The sequence below is a fragment of the Neodiprion virginianus genome, chromosome 1 (genome assembly GCF_021901495.1).
Source record: "Neodiprion virginianus isolate iyNeoVirg1 chromosome 1, iyNeoVirg1.1, whole genome shotgun sequence".
Taxonomy (NCBI): Eukaryota; Metazoa; Arthropoda; class Insecta; order Hymenoptera; family Diprionidae; genus Neodiprion; species Neodiprion virginianus.
In genome coordinates, this window is record NC_060877.1 from 33,135,747 (window position 1) to 33,159,371 (window position 23,625).

The 23,625-nt window shown below is 46.2% G+C and overlaps 1 protein-coding gene across 3 annotated transcripts in view; it reads right to left on the minus strand.

Annotated features, from left to right (window-relative positions):
* Positions 1–23,625, minus strand: part of LOC124310123 (rho GTPase-activating protein 20-like) — a 76,536-nt gene that overhangs the window by 19,951 nt on the left and 32,960 nt on the right. The window contains exon 1 of one of the 3 annotated variants that reach the window (XM_046773786.1): positions 3,462–3,657. The exons of the other annotated variants lie outside the window; for them this stretch is intronic. Coding sequence (XP_046629742.1) covers positions 3,462–3,548 — 87 coding nt within the window. The 5' untranslated portion in view covers positions 3,549–3,657. Of the gene's footprint in view, positions 1–3,461; positions 3,658–23,625 lie in introns of those variants that run through there. 3 annotated transcript variants of the gene reach the window in all.

Below are 23,625 nucleotides of genomic sequence, written 5' to 3' on the forward strand. Positions count from 1 at the left end.
ACGGTAATTGGCTGGATGCTATAGCACGCCCCGGGGTGCATCCAAGGAAAGGATGCCTGCAGCAGGAAGTGATCGACTATTTACTGCAAACAGGTGCTTTTATTCTCTCATCCTGACTTCGGCGCACGGCAGTCACCGCGATTGTTCTCCTCGGACGATCGAGCAGACAAAGAGCTGCGCAGCAGCGAGGATTACGATTACCGAGAAGACCAGCAGGAACTAGGAAGTGTTCTGCGACGGGAGCGCACTTACACACAGCCAAGGGTTAACCTCACTGCGGGCAATTCGGACCAGCAGAAGCTGGGTTTGCCGGCGCACGGCGAATCCATGCGAGGCTCTATATCGCGGAAATGCGAAGAAGAACTGAACTGCGGTAGGACGTTCAAGAATTGACCGCACCATCCAGTTCAGTGCGAGAGCAGCGGGATGATAATTGCCAATAAGTCTGAAGCTCGCGGCGGGTTCACGCTGATAATTGCCACTGATTAAACTTGACAGTATCCAACTCGGACGGTGTCGTGAAGGCATGCGTTCATATCACCGGCGGCCAGTCATACCGCAGGCTTGACCATAAAAGTGGAAATTATTCACCCCGCGCACTTGTCACTCGACGATCACAACCTGATACCCGTAGACGTGGAAACGCGTTTGGAAACGTACAAAATCGTCCGAGTGGATACACCGCGCACATGTCGTTTACGATTGCATGCCGAACACGTCAGCGGCAGTCCTTCGGACTACCTGCAGCGGACAATGAGAAGGCTTGCGTTACCTGGCTGGAGAGATCGGGAGATTAAAGGAACGTGATTGAAACGAGATAAAAGAAAGAATGAAAGAAAGGAATAGAGAAAGAAACGAAAGGAATCACGATCGCAGGTAATCGCGCATTGTCGAGATTATAATTATGAGTGAGGTTGCAGAGGTAAGTACAATTTGATCAACAGCCGTTGTCATTCGGTCCCTAAAGTGGCGCTACCGTTCGAATACGATGCCAGGTGTTTACGATAACGGAAGGCATGTATTGCCTCGCGTACGTTTCGCCTTCAGCCTTGAGGAAGCTTTAAATATAGACGAGGCAATTAGAATAGTACATGTACGGAGAAAGTTTTGACATTCAAAGTAGCCGGGCAGCTCTTAATTTTTCACCGAACTTTATTCATGCCTGTATTATCGGCGTCTATCCTGTCCCATAAATATGCTTCTCCTCTCTCCGTAAGTCCTCTATACCCCGTGTAAGATGAATCAGTGGGTTCGTACATCCCCGCGGTACATCCGCGCAGCGTTCCGCCGTCCGCGTTGTAGCGTGTCCACAATTCCCATCACCGCGTACATCCAGTATATTCGGAAAATTTCAATGTGACCAAAGGTCACGCAGATAAATTCTCCGGAACGTGACAACCGTTGTCAGAGTGCTGCAGCAGCCCGCTGCTTGGTGCATCGGTGATATTAGGTCGCTGTTACGACAGAAGATGGGTGGGCACGTAGGTACGAGGCACACGTCTATCGGCTGCATTAAGTGCAAGTAATCTCCAGCGGCTCTCGCGTCAATGCAACGACGCCGCGACGCAGGGATCGGGTCCCCTTAGGCGCGGGAAATTGAATAAACTTAAGTGAAATCAACTTGTAGGCATGAATATCCCTCGGGGCTCGATTTGTCGAGCAGGTATGCCTGGGTGCAGGTTTGCGCGTAATGTAACCGGGACAGGGGAAGAGGTGTCCGGTGCGTAAGGAGGCAGCTGGCTGGCGTCGTGACAGTCGCTTTAGTCTTGCTGCCTGCTGCAGCAGCTCCGGTCTGATTGTGAGTAAAATTGAAGTTTGCTTAGTCATCGCAAGAATGCGAGTAAAACTCATTCTGAGAGCTTGAATCGACCAGACGGCTTCAAGGGCGTCGTCGAGAAGCGTTTTTCGAGTGTCGGGGCGCCGAATGGTTGGAACGATCTTCCCGTGTGAAGTTTATAGGCCAGCACTTTGTGCCACGGTGAAAGATACCGGAGATGACCCGAGATTCGGTAGGACCGAGACAAGTAATTGAATGAGCTTTTAGACCAAAAACTTTCGCTACCTGTTCCTTTTCTATCCTTGGTGTTGAAAAGTCATCTCGTCCTTTTCTCGATAACCGGTGACCCCGAACTGGTACCTGCGCAATCTTGGCAGATGTGATAAAACCTTTATCCCTTTTAAGGAAAATATTGACTCCGAGTATTTGTCAATGATATTTATCTTCGCACATGCCAGAACGGTGACGCAACACTTTGTTGAATCGTTCGATTTATAGTTCACGTTGTACCACATGCAAATTCCTCGGCCATTGTCATCACCGTTCCATTTGTAACGCTTACGTTATACTTCCTATTTTATTCATTTGAGATTGAGAAAAAAATAAAACCGCGCAAAGGGAGCGAAAAAATCGACCGACTAATTCACTGTGCATACCTAATTCAAGTTGTCATTGATCGTTGTATCACGTTTATATTACTGTTCCTGTGCAGCAGTTTTCTCCCGCGTATTGTTATTCGCCGATTAAGTGACTCGAGATAAATCACCTCACTTCAAAGATATCGCACGATGGACTTCATTCCAGCGACTTATAAAGGCATAATATGTGAGTCAGTGAGCGGTAAAATAATCATACACGCACGATGACACTGGTTTGAATGAGTACCGATATTGCAATCCGGTTTGATTGACATATATTGCTTGGATATTGTGATTGGAAATGAAATCGGTTCCCCGGTCTACATCGTTTACTTAGAGCCTTACGCGCGAGGTATTAGCAGCTTATACCCCTCGCTAGAGAAAGTTGATGAGCATGGATATCGTCAAGTGCAAGGTATGAAATTCGAAATTCTTAGAACAAATGGAAATGTGCGTGCAATGAAAAGGGCCCGATTGGTGTAACGGCGGCTAACATCAAACTGAAAATCATCCTTTCGGGCGTGATATCGAGAAGGTGATAAAAATTCGATCTCTGCCTGAAGGAGGCGCCAAAGACTGACTGCCGGTCAATGCACCAGCCCAGTTTTCGAAATAACTTCAAACGACAGCTCAGTCTCGTGTCGTCTTCGCAGTTTATATCCGCGGCTCTCTCGCGAGCCAAACTTCTCATTTTATCGGAAATCGTTCGCAGAATAACTCCCAAGAAGTTGGTACACAGCCAACTGGGTCGTTTATTAATAATTACGTCATGGATCTACCGGTGACAAGTAATGAGTTACATTCGATTCCAGGTCAAAGTTCAACGTTTCCTGTAATCTCCGCAAATAAATGCTATGTTATATGCTTATCATGAGCTCCTACATTTGTCATTAGAGAGAAAAAAAAACACAGCAAAGAAAAATTTACTGCCGCGGTTCAAATTCATTTTAATTATTCACAGTCGATTTTCAAATATTTCAATTCCATTAATCGATAGTTTCACAATAAATTATGGTTTAAACGTCACGTATGCATATTTTCCTGACCTGATAGCTGTTATTGAAGAGTTTCTGCCAGACGTAACTCCACATAGATTCCTTCGCCGCGAGATCCTGTGCAGTTTCGTTACACATTGAAACTTGTGACGATAAACATGATGAAATTTTTATTAATCAAAGTCGATGCACCGAACATCTCACTATTCGTATGACAACGCACTATCGAGAGTTAAAATTCCGAGGGAAAGTGTCAAAGTCGTTTGAGCCACGTTCGAGAGACCGACGCACGTCTTGAACTCCGCAGGTACGCCGCCAGACTGAAGACTAAGAGAGACATTGCGATCGCTGCATTGTGGGGGTAGCGGTAATATACCTACAAGTTGCCTGGCAGTAAAATTAGGGGCGGCGGGGGTTCGACCCTCGGTGTAATTTTACAATTCTTAGATTCTAAGAAGCTTCCATGCAGTCCGGCAGTGCAGTGCACGTCCCCGTAAAGAAAATCGAATGGCCAGCCGAAGTATAATCTGGATTAACCGACGAGCCGGTTTTGGGTTTAAAATAGGTGCACAAAATGGCGTCCAGAATTACGAAGTGAAAAATTCACAAGTGACTAAGAGAGAGAGAAAAAAAAAATACTTTTAGAACATGCACATTCGTTGCAAGGTGCATAGAGCTGCAAGGAGTTTTTCACAACCGGCACTGTAATGGAGGGGCAGCAGAAAATTATAGTTTCTGCAGTCGACAAAGAAAGTCTCGGGGGAGTAAAATTCCGCAAAGAAAGAGAAACTAACACAAATTATCAGTGACGGTGGAACGCTAGGCAATTAGACCTGTGGCGTATAAGCGTATATGCGTTGGGAGTATAGAATAACGCGATGCGGGTGAACAGGTTGGCTGGTTGCCTGCGTACACTCGGTTGTAATGGACAGTTTGACTGCATATCGACATGTCGGGCGATATCGAGTTCCACATACCTGTGCAGTATCGATACACGGTAGTAAGTGCCGCGAGCTGTTAATGTTGCAGCGAGACTGTGTCATGTTTGCACAGTCATCCGTCCCGCATATTTATCGTATGGCTTACCTATCGGATCGGCGTGCGTTCTTTCACGGATCGAAGAGTCGTAGTAAGAGGAACGGCGGCTCTGCCTTCGTCCATTTCATTAGGTACAGAGGTAGGTGTACGTACCTGACGATAAGTATCACTCATCTGTAATCCGCGTACACCTACAGCGCGGATTGATCCTCGTCCAGGTTCTGTAAGATATACGGCATACTTGACCGCGGTACACTTACACCTGAACGTAATAAAATCTGGCGTGTTCCAGTGGCTGGGTTGGGCCTCGGTTCGATCTTATTATACGTTTAATGCGGGTTATGTACGGAGAAGCCGTTAGCGACGCTTTGTTCGGCATATAAACCTTCTTGACTTAACCTAACCTTGGTTAACCTAGCCTAGTTTAAGTCCAGAATAACCAGTCTTCGAGTGCAAGCGTATTATACCCCGGCGTTCGGTAGTAATTATTTGCGGTTTACAGTTACATTTAAATTTCGAACGTGGTATATTATAGGTATGTATATTTACATGTGTATTATAACTGTGTACATTCCAATCTCATACGTACACTTCCTCGCGTCATCTTTCTCGCGTTAATTCGCCATTGCTCGGACGTCCCCCCCCCCCCCCATAAGGTCGCAGTATTTGAATATTTCTCAGAGTCAAATCGTCTCCATGGTGTTTATGTCACGTAAAGAACGTATGTCTCGGCGTTACAGACTGTTAGTTTCGGTCATTATTGGTGTTATTTAATTAATAATCCGTTTTATTCAACGGTGCAGATTACCGCATGTAGAAAGTTTTACGATCGTTTAATGCCATCGCTCACTAAATAGGGTAATAATAATCGTTAGAGCTTATCGTCGTTGCGTACCCATGTATATGTATATACCTACCCACACGCCTTATGGTACGGATAGTTACACTGGCTAGTTAACTAATCAATTACTCGTTAACGAAAATACCATTTCGAAAGATTCCACAAGAGGGGCCGACGACAAACAAAAAGAAGCAATAACATTTAGGAAGGAAAAGGAGGAGGAGGAGGAGGAGGAGAAGAAATAGGAAAAAGAATTAAGCCGCGGCTTACAGCTCTCAAAGTATTAAGACTCGTTAGAATATATCCGTAGAAACAAATAAGAGTTTTTAAAATTTTCCCACATTCCATCGACCCTTCCTCAAATGCTGGAGGACACATTCTAGCAATTGATATTTTACATGCGTAAGTTGGCCGCCTAATCCGTGTCACGTGTTTTGAACCTTTGTATACCTGTCGCCACTGATTACCGAATGTACTTATAGAAGAGAGACGAAATTAGATTCGGTAAAAATGAGCAGGTTCACAGAAGAAGGTAATCAATGAATGAATTATGGATGACTTGAATAGCTTCCTATTTCTATCTCTCGGTACGTTCAGACCCTTCTTAAAAATCTCAGCCGGAATGCACGCACCTATTCAGATGTAAAATGCGGAAAGGAAATAGTACGAGTTCCGCCTTTTTTCTACGCCCAACGGTGCGTTGCTAAACTTTTGATGAGATGCTCTTCAGCAACTTGTGTATAAGGGATGAACCGAGTGTTTGAAGGACACAATGACCCTCGGCCAACAAAACTTAGCTAGGCCCCTGTTGCATCCTCACGTTTTCGAAGACGACAGGTATGAATCACCGAATCCGATTCGCTAGGTTGCACACTAGATTCGCTCTTCGGTGTGTTTCGCTGCACCGTTTCGACCCCTTGGTCTGCTCAGTTTGTGCACGACGATCGCTTCGCGATTAAAACGCGTATAAATATTCAGGTGTGAATTTTGAATCTTGCTAAACAACCGGTATCACTCAATCACGTTTGCGTATTTCGGGGACCCTTTTTCACACTCTTTTTGATTACAGGGTGAGCCTCGTTCCATATAAGATTGCGTCAAAAGTCTGGCAGCTATTTTCTCGGGGTAAATTCTTCCTCGAATAATAAACTTAGGGTTAACATAGGATCCTGGGTCACCCAGAAATTCTTTTCAGCTTCCACTTCTACGTAACCTAAAATCACAAATCTGCTATATCCTATTTATACGGCGTTAGCCTAACATCAGGTGTGCATAAAAGTTTTCGATACTTTTCACATAATTCTCTAGCTACCAATATTTCAGTAAATAATTATCCTGTTGCAAGTTTTCGGATAAGAATCAATCACGTTTGTTTAACAAAAGCATTTTATCACCAAAATATTTAAAAGATCATAAGTCAAATGATTTCTCTGAACCGTTAATCACCGACTAAGATAAAACAGTGGCGTTAGAAAAAGTTCTCGAGACACTCGAGTCCCTAGAAAAAACCACCCTTCCGAGCGTCCTCCAAAAAAGTCTGATAGTTATTATTCGTCTCTTTGTTCATCCATGGATCCGATAAATGACTTTTCGTTACGGAGTGCAAAGCTAGTTCATCCCGACCACGATGGCCTAGCAACGTAAGGTTGATCCCGATGAACGAGCGTGTACAAGTCGGTCTCTATTTTTACCTTATACTTTTATTTCCGTAACCGGATACGCTTACGTGAAGAGCTTCCGAGCCGAAATAGAAGTGCAGGACCATTTGCCGATGAGAGAGGGAGAGAATGAGGAGAGGGGAGGGCGGGCAGGGAAGGGAGCGGTTGCATCGAAATAACCAACTGGAACCCATCCAAGCAGACTATCTCACGCTTGGCTAAGCGGACGGGCATCGGGGCGATAGCACTAAGCTTCCGAACAGTACCCTCCTCGCTTGCTTGAGTGCGTGCGATGCGGTGCGGTTTTGTACACGCCCGGTGTAATACGCCCTGCCATGCATACAGGATCGTAGGAGTGCACCGAATGCGTCCGATACATGCGCAATCCGCATGACTGCGTGCAGGCTATAATTACGGGGTTAATAACACCCCGGTCATTCGTCGGATCGTCGGATCGTCGGAGCCGCGTTGACTAACGGAAAAAATCTTCGTCCTCAAAGTTCACACCAGGAACTCTCCTTCACAAGTGGCTGCACTTTCGAGCCGCGTAAGTGTCGGGTTTTCGAGGGTGCTGCGGTGGTGATTGGGGTGACAAATTGGTTTCGTCGGCACCTCGACGAAGAGAAAATGCATCTAAGAGTATCGCGATAATGATTAACTATCAAGATCGTGAAAATTCTGTCCCGTCTATATAAGCTTCGAACGAACAGAACTTATCACCGGCTCAAATCGCGGCCGAGCTAGCTCTACTGATCGCTTGTAAGTGCAATTTCTTGGAATGGAACATTTATACCTACTCACGATGGAAGTAATTTATTGAAATGCAATCAATGACAGTTCAATATCATGTTATGATAGCGTGGCTCGCCTCAGCTCTGACTTAAGAATATGATTTCTCGCCTTCAAGACCAGAAGCTAGTTTCCAGTTATCGCTGCAGGTATAAAGTTTGAACGCTTAAACGTGTAAAGTAACGGTAAATCGGACAAGGGTGGCTATGCAGCTCAGGTATGAAATTATGGGTAAGAGGTAAGTAACGGTAAACTCGGCTCTGACAAATTTACACGAGAATTTAAAGGGACTCACCAAATCTTGATGAAGCTTTTGAACATTGTAATATCCCTTGTGGAACTTGAACCACATCACTGTACAATCTTTACACCATACACCACATCTCATTGGAGAATTCACGGAGTGATAATTCGCAATGAAATCCTCGTGTCTCCGCATGTGAAAAATCGGCGTTTCCTCTTCTCTGGGATTATGACTAATTGTAAGCCGCTCTTGCCTGTATTCGCACACCGTATCGGAGTGTGATGGTAAGATTCGCGAAAAATCAACCGGCCAACATTCGTATTTTAATACTCGACGACCGGCAGCAAGTGCAGCGAGATGATGCGGCGCGTGCAACGTCCGAGATGCAAAATGCAGCAAGAAGCGTCTGGCTGGCGCACAACCGAGACACTGTGGCTCTAGCAGCGTGCCATGCCAAGTATAGGCCGCGTTGAAGGATGCACACGTGCGTCGGGGGCCGCTAGGCGACGGCTCTCGACTAAAATTAATTGAAAAAGCTCGGCGAGAAACTATAAGCGATTCCCTACTATGACAATTTTCCGACAGCCGTTAGATCGCGGGACGTAAAAATCGTTTCAAAATTTTCATACATTTTCAATGGAATAACCGTGTACCAACAGTTGATACAAGTATTTTCGCGTAAGCGTTACGGAATCCGGAAAACAATTTTCACCCGCATCTCGGAATTATTCGTACAAACAAGCAGATATAATCGCACGTGCGCGTTGATGCGTAACATTCTTGTATAATGTTATACATATATATACCATAGTCGGAAAAACACGAGCGAAACGGGCGGGGCACAAGCAGGTGAAGAAAATTCTTTACTACGATAGAAACAGTACGGTGTGTGATTCACGACTGCGGTGCTCAAGCTATTTGTTCCTCGTTTTTGAAAACATTCCACGTAGTTATAACTAATTAGTGACATTCGACGATATGGGCCGCGTGAATAGTTGAACCAAGAACGAGGTCAGCTCTGGAAAGTTATCCGCGGGTATGTGATTGGAAAAAATGAACAGGAAAGAAAAAACAAAGCAAAAAAAAAAATAAAAAAAAAAAACAAACAACGAGAGAGGGATAATATAACGAGAAATAGGGAAAATGAGAATTCGGCATTGTGGATAAATGAAACGAAGAGACGGGTTGTTGTGCAGGGATTACCGCGGGCGTAACGACGTTGCTGCACGGATAAACCGGGTATTATACGATCCTCGGTTGCACTCACGGCATCGTCCGCCACCTATCTATCTGGGCTAAGCGTGTCCAATCGACACGCCATAATTACTTCAATTTTTCATCCCCGTTACACAGGCGTATCGAGATGTGAAATTCCTGCAGTCCGGCTGGCTGCTCCGCGGAATTAATAACCCCGTTGTAAACAAATTATTCCTTGTTTAGAGGCGGCGGCGGCTTCGGGGCACGTTATACCGTGTGGAGGGTATTCGTGTCACATGTCATTACATAAGTATCTCAGCGCGTATTATTTTCTTCATCCGAGGCGTGTATCGAGAGGCTGGGACGGTGAAAAGGGATCGAAAATAGGTGCGCTTCTCGACTCGAACTCTATGGTACGCACCGTAGGTATACATGCGGCTAGATCAGACACGCGGTGCTCCGCGGACTGAGAACCTTTGTAATAGTACCTAGAGGCTACACTAATTTATATGACCGTAGCCTTGGTATATACCGGATACAAGGTACACGCAAACTCGAGTCGGTTCTACCAGTGGTAGCCGGGCTGCGCTACGTCTGCATCTACCATAACTACGATGGCGAGTAATACGTGGACCATCATCGTAACTCGCGTAACCGATACTTTGCTCGCGCGCCGCGCTTCGCGACTTAGAGCTGCATGAAGGCTGGAATGGAGGTTCGCGAAAACTCGCCGCGTTCTCGCGAATCGCGGGATACACGTCTTCGCTGCTCGATTGAATTCGCAGCAGAAACTCCGAGCTCGTAGTTAATACCAAAAACTCTTCGTTCGTCGCCAAAGTTATTTGAGAGTTATTAGTTGCTGGTCACTCGGTAAAGTGACTAGGTTTCTGACTAAACTTCGAAGGATTCGGCTAATCAGCTGTCCGATTTCGAGTGAGTTTTTGCCGTGCGAGAAAAGGATACGGCTGAGATTTCGTTGCGATAAACTACCCTTGCCACGATAATCGCACCGATCATCGGTACAAGGCTTTCACGTTTTGCGTCGTGCCGTCAAAACCGCGGCTCTCTAGGCCGGAAATTGTCTCATCCGTACTTCCGGCACTCCGTGTATAATACATATACGCGAGTCGTTTAGCCCTCGTTATTTGTCGTGTGCGGTGAGAGCGGAAATTTTCACCGGAATATATCGGGGCTGTCTGTTCCAGTTCGATCGACGCAAGAAAGACCAGGAACGAGGAAGATAAAGAAGGAACTCTCAGATTCCCGCTACCGTCGAGATTGATATTGGCATTCGAAAGGGCGACGATGCTGATGCGATTGGAGCGCATTGCGGATCGCCTCGGTTCTGCTTGCGGTGCGGCGGCGGTAAAGAATCTTCGATCTAGGCAAAGTAATGGGATGCCGGGAATGAGGCGAAGAAGAGGAAGAGGAGGGAGAATCCTTCTCGAGACGACGACACGCGCGTTCGAGATGCACGCGGGGTACGTGCGGAAAGATGCGACGGAGATTGCGGAATCGCGGAACGATATCGGGGCGGTTGAATCGCCGCATGCCGGCCGCGCGGCTTCGGCTACCGTTCTTCATCGAGCGAATAACAAACTGAAATGGGATGCGGTAGGAGAAAAACAACGATGATAAAACTAAAACCGTGTAACTGTTACGATGATACCGATGGCGCATTCTGCTCTCTTTGCTCCCGCGGCGGCGAGGAGGAGAGTTAAGAAGGTGAGAGGGAGAGGTGTGGTAACTACGCGCGGTAACTAAGCCAATCCTCCGGGTAACTGCCGCGAATGATTGAAGCGTATAGCAATTTAGTATGGAACTTGTTAAAATTCCTTAAACCTGTATCCCTGCGCAAGTGTGAAACGATGCACTCGGCACGGCGTTCGGATTATCGGCTCTTCTTCTTCGATGTCACGTTCGGCCGTTGTGACGCGCGTTTCACCTTTCGACGGGCGTACATATTCAAATTTCACTCTACTTACCGCGACACATCTCGTCGACCGCGATACAAAGGTTTAAAAATCGTCTTGGCTTACCTGTAACAGAAAAACATCACATTTGTTTAATTCGATTGCGTAACTTATACAATCATTCGAATCGCGTGAAGCATTAACGAGGTATCAATCGATTTTACCTACGGTTTTGAATTCATTACAATTGTGTCATTTCCCGCTGTGTAATACAACTGAAAAAACTCGATTGCAATTCGATCATTTTACTGCGAGTTCGTTAAGAATAATAATTATTCTCATTGGCAGTAAAGTGAGAGCAATCTTGTGTAAGTTGGATATAATAAATTAATTCAAGCCATTGGTTGATGCGATAAATTAGAAGTTTAAATCGTGTTAAAAGGTTAACGAGCAAAAATAAATTGGCTCGCACTACCGCTGAACGAAACGTTATATTTTTAACGATCTTTGTCTTAAGAGGGGCAACTGTTGCGTTACATAAAATAATCATCTATTCATAGAACAAACCGTATACATATATATCTCCGATCAAGGATTTATCAAATTTAACGCCCAGTAACTAATGCAGAGGGGGTGAAACAGACGTGTCGATACTGTGAGAACGCACGTAAGCGCGTAATAAATAAACATTTGTCTCGGATCTTGAGGTAGGCGTTAGAAAACTACTGTCTCTTAAACGCTGACGGCTAACGACAACGGTGGCTGACTGCACGGGAATATAGACGAGGAAGTGCGATAAGCGAGAGTCACGTTGGTCAATATTTAAAGTTTCGTAATCCCTCACACGTGACCGTGGGCACCGAGCTTTCGAATTCCCCGTGTTAAAACTGGGGAACGAATTCTTCTCCTTTCAGCCCGCAAGGGCGGAAAATTCTTTTCCATTTGAAATATTGTTACACGCGTCGGAGGAACGTCGGAAACACTGTATAATTGCCCGGTTCCCTGGGGTGAGGGTCGGTCGCTACCTGTAGCGCGATACAAATCATTTTTCAAATAAAACTGGCCCCGGGGTTTATGATCTGAGAATTACGGACACAGGAGCCCTTTTTAATAAAAAGTACCATTAGTGCAAAAATAGAAGGACGTGAGATAAGTTTGAGAAATTGAGAATCGAGGATAAAAAAATGGATCTTTCAGAACTCATTTCCGTTTGTAAACCATTAGCAACTGATAATGGTTACGCAGAAGGTTGACAATTATAGAGTCGTTTCTTAGAGAAATGATTAAGCTGTTGTACCCAAGAATATTTCCAGTTAATCATTAGTGAGCAATCGGAATCCGTTAGGACTTAGGTACGGTACTTGAAATTTTATAAATGAATTTTCAGACAAAGCTATTTCGTAAATTGATTTGTTCGTTACTCTGAGAATTGAGTGTTTTCAAAAATAACTTTGATAAGCTTCTGATTGTGTATTTTCTCAACCGGTAAAATTCGGGTCAATTAATTGATACGCTTAAGGTTTGTAAAAATCACCTTGACTTTAATTGTAGTGATACACATATTTGTACATGACACAACAAAAATTCACGCGCGATGCCGAGGAGTAAAATTTTTTTTTACAAGACAGGAGGCACCAGCTCGCGTATCGGATACTGGGGCTGAACTGAGGCGAGTCTAGCTTGAAAACTCGTAGAGGATGGATGCATGGTCTCAGCTTTGGAAGGGATAAAATCCGAGCCAGCCATTGGCTCTTGACTGTGTCTTAAATTTTAAGGACCGTGGGTTCTCAACGTCGAGATAACGTCGATCCCTTCGCGGTTGCACCAAAACAATAAAAGGTTTCTATGTGACACGGGATTCAATTTTCAGGCAGTAAGAAATCGAAATCCCATTTTCATCAAAGGACTCACAGCTCTAATGGCTCTGTGAAAACCCGTTAAAAATCCCCCAAAAGTATCGTAGATTCCAATTCTGATATAATTAAATAACACATCCGTTACAATTATTTTATTTACCAATTAATATAATCGCTTCGTTGAAACGGCTATGGGGCTTTTCCTGATATTGCTTTGCTGTGAAACAAGTTTCGCCGAAAATTATAAGGTTCTATTTCCTTGGATTCTTTCCTCGATTTCCGCCACTAATTTCATGCCATTCCAATTATTTTACCGCGTTTCAAACGTTGTTAATCACAACTTTGTTAATTGCAAATTTGACAATTTCTGAAACGTCCACGCACGGTATAAACGGAAAAAATATAGGCAAAGGCTATAATGGAAAACCGCCAGCAACACGCGGGTAAAATTTGACACCCTCGGTGCAACTGTGCCTACAAGAGGGTCCCGTGAAGTAGAGAAAAAAAGGTTTCTTTCCCACAGCACCACATGTTTTCGCTGCAAAGTCATTGCAGCTCGGGCTCCAGGCCCTAATTGCCTATGACGAATTACTGGCCAAACAGAGACAAGTGTCGGTTTCGAAATCAAAGAAACGAGATAGGGCGGAACGGATGGCGGATAGTGAAATTCGAATCCAGCTTGACGAGCACGTGAACGAACGTCGCGTGATAATGAATTTACGAAGGTCAGCTGCTTTTCTTCTCGAATCCCCCAGGGTTTTGGAGTGAAAAGAAATCTCTGATCAGCTCTGTTGATGAGAACTGCAGGTGGACCATGTGTCGTCAAGACTCTGTGGCTAGTCCTAAAAAATTCCTGCTGCTGCTACGTGAAATCTGGAAATGGGTTGAGGAAAATGTGTTAAGAATGAAAACAACCAGTTCTGAATCCAGTATTTCTGGCAAGTGGGCGTTACCGTGCGGTTTGAAATGTTGGAATATTTAACTGACTGAGAAGGGAACGAAGTGTATGTATTGTATAATAATAGGTTATAAATTGGGAATGAAACTCTCAACACGCTATAAACTTTTGTCTGAAGCCTGTATCGCATAGCTCCGGTGAAACAACGTTATTGCTTTGGCCAGCCGGTCCTCGGTCGTTGGATCGTTTTATACCAGAGTTTTCTGAAGCTCTGGGCGTTTTTCGTTGATTCATTACGGGCATAAAAATATATTATATTATTACGGGTGTAGTTATATATAAAGGTGTATGATACTAATGGACGGGTCTCCGCATACGTAATTCACGCTGCAAATGATGAACGAACAATTGTCAACGATCAAAGAGACAAGAAATTTACATCAACAAAGATTGACCACACTAAAATTATCACCCATTTTTCCATCATCCAAATGTCGACCAGCTTTAGATCGATTCGAAGATCGTTCGATGAGCGTGAATGAAAATGCGTACGTGCCCGAGAACACGCCTCGTGTTTGTCCCGAGCCGGCGGAATAATAAACGAAGAGAATTTCTCCGAGACGGATAGGTGCCGTACCCATTTTTTTGTTTCCTTATTCTTTATTTCGTTTTTCTTCTCCCCGGAACAAGAGACGAGGATCGCTGCGTGGTGACATCGGGCTTTAAGCCGGCTGCCTAATACCCCTGATTGCCTTGAATCCCCTGCACCTCATCGTTCCTGGGGCTTATACACAGGTACACGATAAGAACGAGGGAGATAAATAGGTATACGAAGGACTCTCGCTGCCGCGTACAGGGCTTATAATGAATATATTTCGAGGATTATTTTCTTCTTATTCCTGCAGGATCTAATTGCGCAAAAAACGAGAATTAATGTGCGAGGTGAAGAAAAAAGAGAAAGTAAAAAAAGAAAGAATTCCAACACCGCCGGGGACGCGTATCTCGCGAGAGACTCGAGGATAGCGTAGAATATATGTGTATGAAAGTAGATAACGCCAAGGGATACCTCGGGCTGCAGTCGGGACGCTAAAAGCGTCCTTTCCTTTCCTTTCCTTTCCTTTCCGCCTCGCATTTTTCATTTTTTCATTTATCTCTCGCCCTAACGTCACCGCTGAAACTACTACACACTAAGGCAGTGCGCCTCGAAGGGTCGAGAAGAGGCCGCATTGCGACGGCTTAAGCGTCGGACGTAATCTTATAATAACGATTCAAAAAAGAACCAAATCAAGTATACATATACAATTTTTTTCCGCCCTGCCCGGTAATCCGCCCATTGGTGCATTAACTTTTCGGGAGCGTAACAAATGGCCGGGGAGAGTCCTTCGGCTTCGACCCTGCGCGGAACCCTTTGGAGTCGGTCTGGCGGATATTCTCGAGGGTTGGACTCTCTCTTGATTTGGTCACGAGCATCAGGTGCGGCTTCGGTGTTATTGGTACAATAACGATGATCAGGCTTTCACCGAAGATGAGGACTCTCGGGTCTTCGGGGCGAATTGGTCGTGAAGCGAGCGAGCGAGCGAGCGGGACGAGGAAAAATCGATCACGCTCTATGAGTACGATGTGTATTACCACTGTGCAAAAAGCGCGAGCCGGTGGATTGCGCGGTACCAAACGTAGCGGACCGTAAGGACGACTGACGAATTAATGAGGAGCCTCGGACAGCCGGGCAATTGTGACTGGTTGCAAATTGCGCCACAGCTATCTACACGATGAGGAAGAAACGTGCTCGAATGAAAGTCGCGCTAATGATGCGCGACTTGTAATTACGCGTACGAGTACGAGCTTATATATATACGCGTGTGTGGTATACCTTATATACCCACTTGACGGAACCTGCCAGGTTATAAATCCGAAAGAAACGAAATTCGGCTTGTACGATCAGTCGGTGTGTTTTTTCGTCGGGTATTGAAAGCTATTTTCCTGCGCAGCGCGAGTAACTAGAAGACACACGTCATCTTGTCCTCCACCCTTATCTTGACAAATATTTTCTTAGCTGCGAGACGCTGCTCCCCGCTCCTTCATCCCTCCAGTCGCATCGAGCGATAATCCCTTTTACTTATCGCAGTTCGTCTTAGTCCTACGGTTCAGAACCGGAGGGATTTAATAACGTGGTTGAAAAAAATCAACACGCGATAAACGGAACGTCTGCGTTATAACGTTCTCGTTCTCCCCGTTTTTTATTTTTAATTTTTAAAAATTTTTTTTAAATTCTTACAGCCCTTTTCTTATAATGCGTTTCACAAAAACGCGCCGCTGATGGACCGTCGTTAAACCCTCAGGGCATAACGAAAAACGTATGAAACGAACGGAATTGAAGAAAAGGAGGGGAAAAGAATATATGTATAACCCTGCGTGCCTCGGGTTATACGAGAAGCATCGCTAACGGAGGACGCGTGAGGATTGAAATATAAATCTTTCAACCGCCTGAGCATATCATTGATTTTAAACACCGTGTGGAGATACGTTGATAAGCATCAACACGTGGTGAAGTCCCATTTTCAACTGGTCGATTTAGTTCTATTTCTAATAAAAACAACCCTCCAAAAATTCACCAGTGAGGACAAAATTTCCCATATTTTTCATGCGACTCTGAGAAAAGAAAAGGTGCAAGTAGATTCAGTCCCCTCTTCAATAATCCATCCCCCCTGGATTTGTCGTGAGTTACGTTAAAAAGGCAAGGCATATAAACCTATAATGACAAAAAGCATCCGAACTCGAGTCTGCTGCGGCATAAGTCGTCCATAAATCCCGGGGTTTCGTTACTCCGAGATAAATCTTGATCACGTTTGTTTACGATCCATACGTTAATGCCGTTGCGCATACCTACACCACGGTGCTGGCCGACTCCCTGATTGTAGAAGCGTGAAAAAAGCGAGGATGAAAAACCGTCGGTGAACCCTGAATTGCCTCGGATGACCCTTCGGGTTCGTGTGTATGCACGGCGCAGATCCCATTCAATGAATCAATGGATTAATTTATCACTGTAATAACCGGCGCAACATGCGACCTACATTACCGCCCGTTTCTGAAGGGAAGGCTTTATCTTCCGGAGCGGAGAAGAAAAACTCTCGAACGAACCACGCGACGCGATGTGGAGGCAGAGATCACCGCGGCTTCTCTCCTTGTGCACGATCTCTTTACACATGCCTAGGTATACCCTTTTACTCTCGTCTCGGCGTATCGACGAGCTTCGGAGCTTCGGCCTGCAGTGCTTCTCGAACATAGAGGAGCCTCTGTTCCGTTTTATGGACATAAAGCAGACGACGACGACGAGAAGTTTGAGTCCGACTCTTCGCTCCTCGCCCCGTTTCACCAGCAACCAACTCTCCCTTTCTCTCTCCCACCCCGATACCGGCGTAATTACTCCTTTATTATTATTTTCATAATTTCCTTTTACGAAGGATTTAGTGCTGGCACAGCATACCGAGACACTTTACGAGGGTGATTAAATTTAATTTCGTTAACCGCGAGAGAGAGACGCGAGATATACGCGGAGGCCAGTGATGGTGCACTCGTTTCGACATAAAGCACAGGGAGAGTCTGCGGGAGGGGTCTTTTAATACCGCCTCATCCCGCGCTGCAATTTCTCGATGAACATCGAACCGCACATACCGAGTAGACGAACGCAATTTCGTTCTACGACTCGAGTTCGCTCCGGATTTTATACCTTATAGCTCCGTGCGTAGGTATACGTTATACGGCAATAAGTCACAGCGATGGAAATTACAAACCTGACCAATTAGCCGCTGTCGATGCAAAGAGACCAATCCGCGAGTTGGGTTACAGGCCAGGCACCCGCTGCATGAGCGCGGAAAAGCACACACTCACACACACGCGAGATACGCGGAGAAGATGAGCTGCCATAAACTGCTATCAGCTCCGGTATCTAAATTCAGACCTCGAGTTATCCCGGCTGGCCGTCCTTTAACGTTGCGTGTACCGTGAACGCGCGACCACGCGACGCAAATAATAAAGATCAAATATACCGTTTTTCGCGATACCGTGAGCAGGGCAGGAAAATACGTTATGCGTATCTAATACACGGCGTACGATCAACCCGCGACGTTTAACCATCGGTACACGCATGATGATGCACGCCGGATATTACACACTGGAGCACGAACGCGTACCTGTACCTCACACGAGGTAAACTCGCAACACACACGCCGCCGTTGATTGTTATCAATGGTTGCTGGTTATATTGCCAATCGGAGCGGAACCCGGCGACGAACGGGGGGCCGCGGATCGACGCTCGATCGGTATAAGATGATGAATGTAACGAGAGATAAGCGTGATCCTCGACGCTAAGTTTAAGAGGATAGAAGTCGGATAGCTTGAAAGAGAAGGGCGTTATTGCCCTGAGTTTAATACCGCAAGCGGTGAAAACGTCGCCGCATCGCGCCGCGTCGCGTCGTTTTACCAGCCTTGCCTTGCCTTTACTCCTTCCTTCGCTAACCTATAAGCGGAAGAAACGGCAGCATAGAAATTGCAGCGATAGCCTTTTACACCGATGCACCGGGTCCCGATGCGGCGACCGCAGGTGCGCGTTTCCTTTAAGTGTATCACCACCGCAGGACGGAAGGAGCGAATTCTCCAACCCGCGAGCTTCGCTGAGAAACCATTGCGGCACACGTGTGGTAAGGTTCTCGCTCCGTAGGTGCTGCATCGGGTATTTTCCGTTACAGTTTAATTAGCGTTTAATGCTGTGCTCAAACCGAGTTATAACTGCCGGGTGAACGTGCGAAGGGACATAAAATCCGCGTCGTTGCGGACTTAACGGGAGGCTCATCTGCACGGCGTCCACCCTTCTTTCTTAGCACGCTGCGACCATAACCCGACTTGCATAACTCCGAGTATTGTCAGGCCGGGTCCCGCAGGTGAGGGTAAGTTGTGCGAGCACCGGGATATCGCGGTTGCTGCATTCCGCAGTTTATACGGACAGGCCCTGGGTTATGGGCATAATATTACACGCCGACTGCAATCGCAAAGTGTACACATAGAGACTACCGGCACGCCTAGTTTTTCCTCGTTTTTCAGCGTAAGTATACGGTTATTTAATTGACGACTGCAACATCGCTCGGCAAGAAAGAGAACACGGCGGCGGAGACGAAGAATGAAGGTCTGAAAGAGACTGCTGCAGTGTTAAGGGATTAAACCGGCCCGAGTCTGGGGGTTAGGGCAGCTGATCTGAAGAGGAGTCAAATTAAGAGACGTAACTTGGGTGGCCGGGAGAATTAGAGATACCGACTTCTCCGAGGAGGCGGCGAACAAGGGGTGTAACGTTACCGGGCCCATTGACGAGACCCATTAAGTATTATACCGTGGAGCGGTCGCTTCTTCGACGCGGATTATACGTCGGAGTTCCATCGCGTCCGGCGGTGTGGAGACGGGCGAAAAATCTTTTCCACAAAAGAATCTATACCTAAAGTTTAAAAGTGCCCCGAGCGAATCGAGAAAATTCCACTCGAGTTCGGCGGCTGCACGCTTGTAACGCATTGTGTGGTGTTGGGTGTAACGTTACTAAATCTCTCGACTATAACGGATGGGAGAAGATCGGCATGGAAATTACTTTTAAGTAACTAATGAGTCGTCGACGGGCGTATACGTACGTAACGTTGTACCTGCAAAGGTCGCGGCGAGGTGAAGGTCTGATAAGAAAATATACGATCTTCACACGGATGAGAGACATTGAAACTTCCTGAACGACGTGTCGTAGTTGTTATACACGAATAGCTCAAACATCGTTCGTGTAAATGTTTTTTTACTTCACCTGATCGTCGGTCGCGGCGAGGAGATTAGTTACCTAAAAGTTCGACTTTTATGCCGGTTCAAAATCTTTCCACGAACAGCTTGCTTATCTGCGAGTATTATATGCCTAGGCGATGTGTTATTTGGACGTTTCAGATCTCGGTATCTATACGTAATACGTGTACGAGATAATTGGTATACGTTTTCGTGAGCAACGCGAGTCTTCTCTAAACACGAGGTGCACTACGTACCGTTATCGCTTCGGCCCACCTCCACCTTTCGCCTTCTCTTCTTTCTCCTCCTCCTCGTTCTCCTCTTTCGTACGCGAGGGCGATTCGTAGAAGTTGCGAGATAAATATTTGCCTAATGGAAAGATACCCGGACCGGACCGCGTACCGTGTAGACGGTAAACACTGGCAATAACGCTCACGCGATTACTTCTCGTCAGGCGTCGAGGTCCCACCAAATGGCTATTCGTAACCAGAGATTTGCTTGTTAACGCCCAAAGATTACCTCGAGTTATTGCAAACTTTCGGGACGAACGAGGAATTCCAAACGATTTGACGACCATTTGAGGTGCTGGAATCCTGTCTGATTACGCTCCGACATGACGCGGCAAAAGCTTTTCTAAACACGATAAAGGATGGTCTCGGTAGCGATTATTCAAAACACTCATATGACCCCTCCAAGTTACAGGAAATTTAAAAATCGAATGAATGTATTTGATTACCGTTACGGTAAGATCGGTAAGGTGTCGTACTTCGTGTTGTTTTGAAACAAGAATTTCCCGTAGCTGTGAAAATAATTATACAGCGAGGGTGGTTCGGAGCAAAACAGAGGTAAGATTAAAGTGGCGTTCAGTGTGTCCGAAGCAAACGGTTTTCAAACAGCTCAAACGAGTCGAATTGATTTCTCAGCGTTGTACAGCTACAACAACTCCGAAGTCGAGAGGTTTCTTTTCTTAACTTCGTGCGCAGGGTACCATCTACGGTTAATCTCTTAAGGTCTGGCGAGGCACTCGAAGCCCTGGAAGAAGAAGCAGACTAACCGAAGAGTTGTGAAATTGACTGGCCAGCGTGGCGTGTACTTATACCGTATACATGCATGTACACAGAATCACATATAAGCACATCCATATCACTTGAGCATCCCTTCGCGGCTGGCTGTTTTCGAGTGTTTATTTACGTATTTTTTCGAACGCAAAGTGGTGCATTGATTGCCCGATTTGCCGGCAAGGGTCGTGTGCAGCGGGCCAACAGGGGCTTAACTTATCTTCTCGAATAAGATTCTGATCCCCGAGTCTCGTTGCGTATTGCACAACGACCAAAACGAACCCCGCAAAAGAATTAATCCTGGCGGGTGATTTGGGACCGGTGGATAAAACGGGGACCCCTCGGTGTACCCGTCGTGACATTTTACCGGCGCAACAAAGTTGCTTTGTCCGGTTCCTCGGCCGCGGACCACCGAGCTTGGACCAGCGGAGCTTCGACTCCGAAGGTTCAATGTGTCCATCATGTCATCCGCAGTTTCTTTTTATCTCGAGGTATAACCGTGCAACAACTCGGGGTCCCCCGAGGCCAAGCGGAGGCGGTTTCCTCCGGAGTTTGCGCATTTATTATTTCCACATCCACGAGTCGAACTGCAACCGTGCACCGGATCTCGCACACATCGGCAAATGGTCCCGCAGCAGCAGCTCCTCACCTCCGCGGAACGGAATCGGCCTGCCGTAGGTGCATTCAAGGCGTGCACGTGAATGCGCGCGTGTTGAATCGAGGTGGGGTACTGACCGCACATTCCACCGAGAGGTGACCGCCTTGGATCTCATGCTCGGCCGTCGCCACACACGAGTTCACGGATGCTGCTTACACGTTGGTAGGTGGGACCCGCGATAGACGCGCGTATCGTAGTCGAGTATACGTACATTTATCCGTCGTAGCATCTGCAGTCTGTGCGTACCTGCTACAGGCGCACCAGCCCTCGGGATATTGACGGACGCCGTACGCCGGATCGGCAGGATTGGTGAACGACGCGACGTTTGATTGCTTCGTTTTGTCGGCTTTTCATCGGAAGCACGTCACTGGGAGTACCTCGCGATGGTAACAGGAGGTAACATCACTGCCAGAACGACGCAAACCAGACGCGAAATGTACCGCGTATTTTGAGGGGCCGTTATTGGATCGGGTGTCGCTGCTGATTCTGGACGCCGTGCCGACATTTCCCTGGTTCAGGATCGACGCTGCGGCTCGCTGTTATCCACATTCTAGAATCGTCATTTTACCGTATACCAAAGCGCGTAACGCGAGCTTCAGATCACCAAACTCCTGAATCGTAATACCACCAAAATCGGATACCTATTCTTTAAACAACAAAACGTATTGCTACCGTCTTGTCCGTTATCTCGGGAGTATTTTTCTCTGCTGGAGAAGTGTGCGTTTTATACCGGAACGATAGCTAGCGTGTAACATTACAGGCAACTTGGCAAAATAGACAAATGGATGGATATTTTTATTTTATCCACAGCGATGTTGGACAAGATGGAAAGCAATCGAAGCAGGTAAATAGAGGTAAATTTTTTTTTTAAAGAGAAAAGTAGCTTATTTTATAAACGGTACTAGAATTGTGATCCATGTTTGATTCGTCTGTTCTACGTGATCGGTGGAAAGAACATTACAGCTAATTGTACCAGTCGCATGGTGGAAGAGTGTTACAAGCCGTTTCCAGCTCGTCGTGCTCCGAGCTCGGGTAAATTGATCGGTTTTCCGGTGAGCAAAGCTGACTAGATACCGTTCTTACCATCGCAGACGGGAACTAGCCGATGTAGGTATAAAGCGTAACGAGACAATACGTTGTTAGAACGGTAAGAGTGATTAATGAAAAAACAAAATGAGACGCGATCAGCCGGCGTGTAGTAGAGAGCAAAAATTATGGAAGAGGTTTATCGTCGTATAACGAGAGATCACGGCAAATGGCGGGACCGTTTCACCGTTGCGCGAACGCGTCAAGGTTAACCGATCATCGTCATTAGTGATACGCGTACGAAAATGAGGAAATCCCGATACACGAGAAGGGCGAAATCCGAAAGAGTGAGAGCTGTAGATAAAAAGTAATTACGCGGTAAACGTATACAACGCGAGGAGGTTTTGACCTCGCGCATTCCACGTTTCACCTGCACCGGGTTCTTCGAACTCGATAAAAATTGTAACCGTTGCAATTACGTGGAAAGAACCGCCACGTATAATTCCATTGTAAGTTCCAGTGTGTTGTTTATCCTACGTTACACTCTCGGTGCACGAGCGTTGTCCAACGCAATGGCAGGTACGGTGAATAAATAATTACAGCTAGTACGGTGTAGTATTGGGTATCCCCGATACGTTACAGACTTTCGTTCTTCGTGCGTGTATGTATACACAGGTGCTACTCACCGAAGTTTCAATTTTCATGAAACGCATCCGAGAACCTGTATCTACACTGCTACCCAAGCCGACCACTCTAGGCCACATAACTTTTACTGATTTCTCTCTCTCTCTCGCCCATGATACGAGGTGAACTTGCGTCAAATAACAGACAAGCCGCACTTGACGCTTTAATGCTGCGAACTGAACTGAACTGAACGCGTTTATCGCACTTCCAGCGTCATCGCATCACGGCTCGTTGTGAACGTATTTAAAGTAGAGGCACATATAAGTAATATAAGAAGAACTGGACCGAGAAGCACTCATCGCTCGACGAATGAGGCACGGGCGATAAATTTGGAAGCAGAGAGTACGGGAATAAGTAGATAGGTAAATAAAAGGATGAAAGAGTTGAAAAAGTTTAAGGTGCAGGAAAAAGGAACCCCGCGCGTATGCTCTTATGAACCGCCGTTGTTGCACCGACGGACGATAAATTCTCCGAGCTAATCATACGAACGGGGGCCACTCTTCGCCGGAATGATACATATCCGAGGGGTTTATAGGTCTACGACGTACCCTAT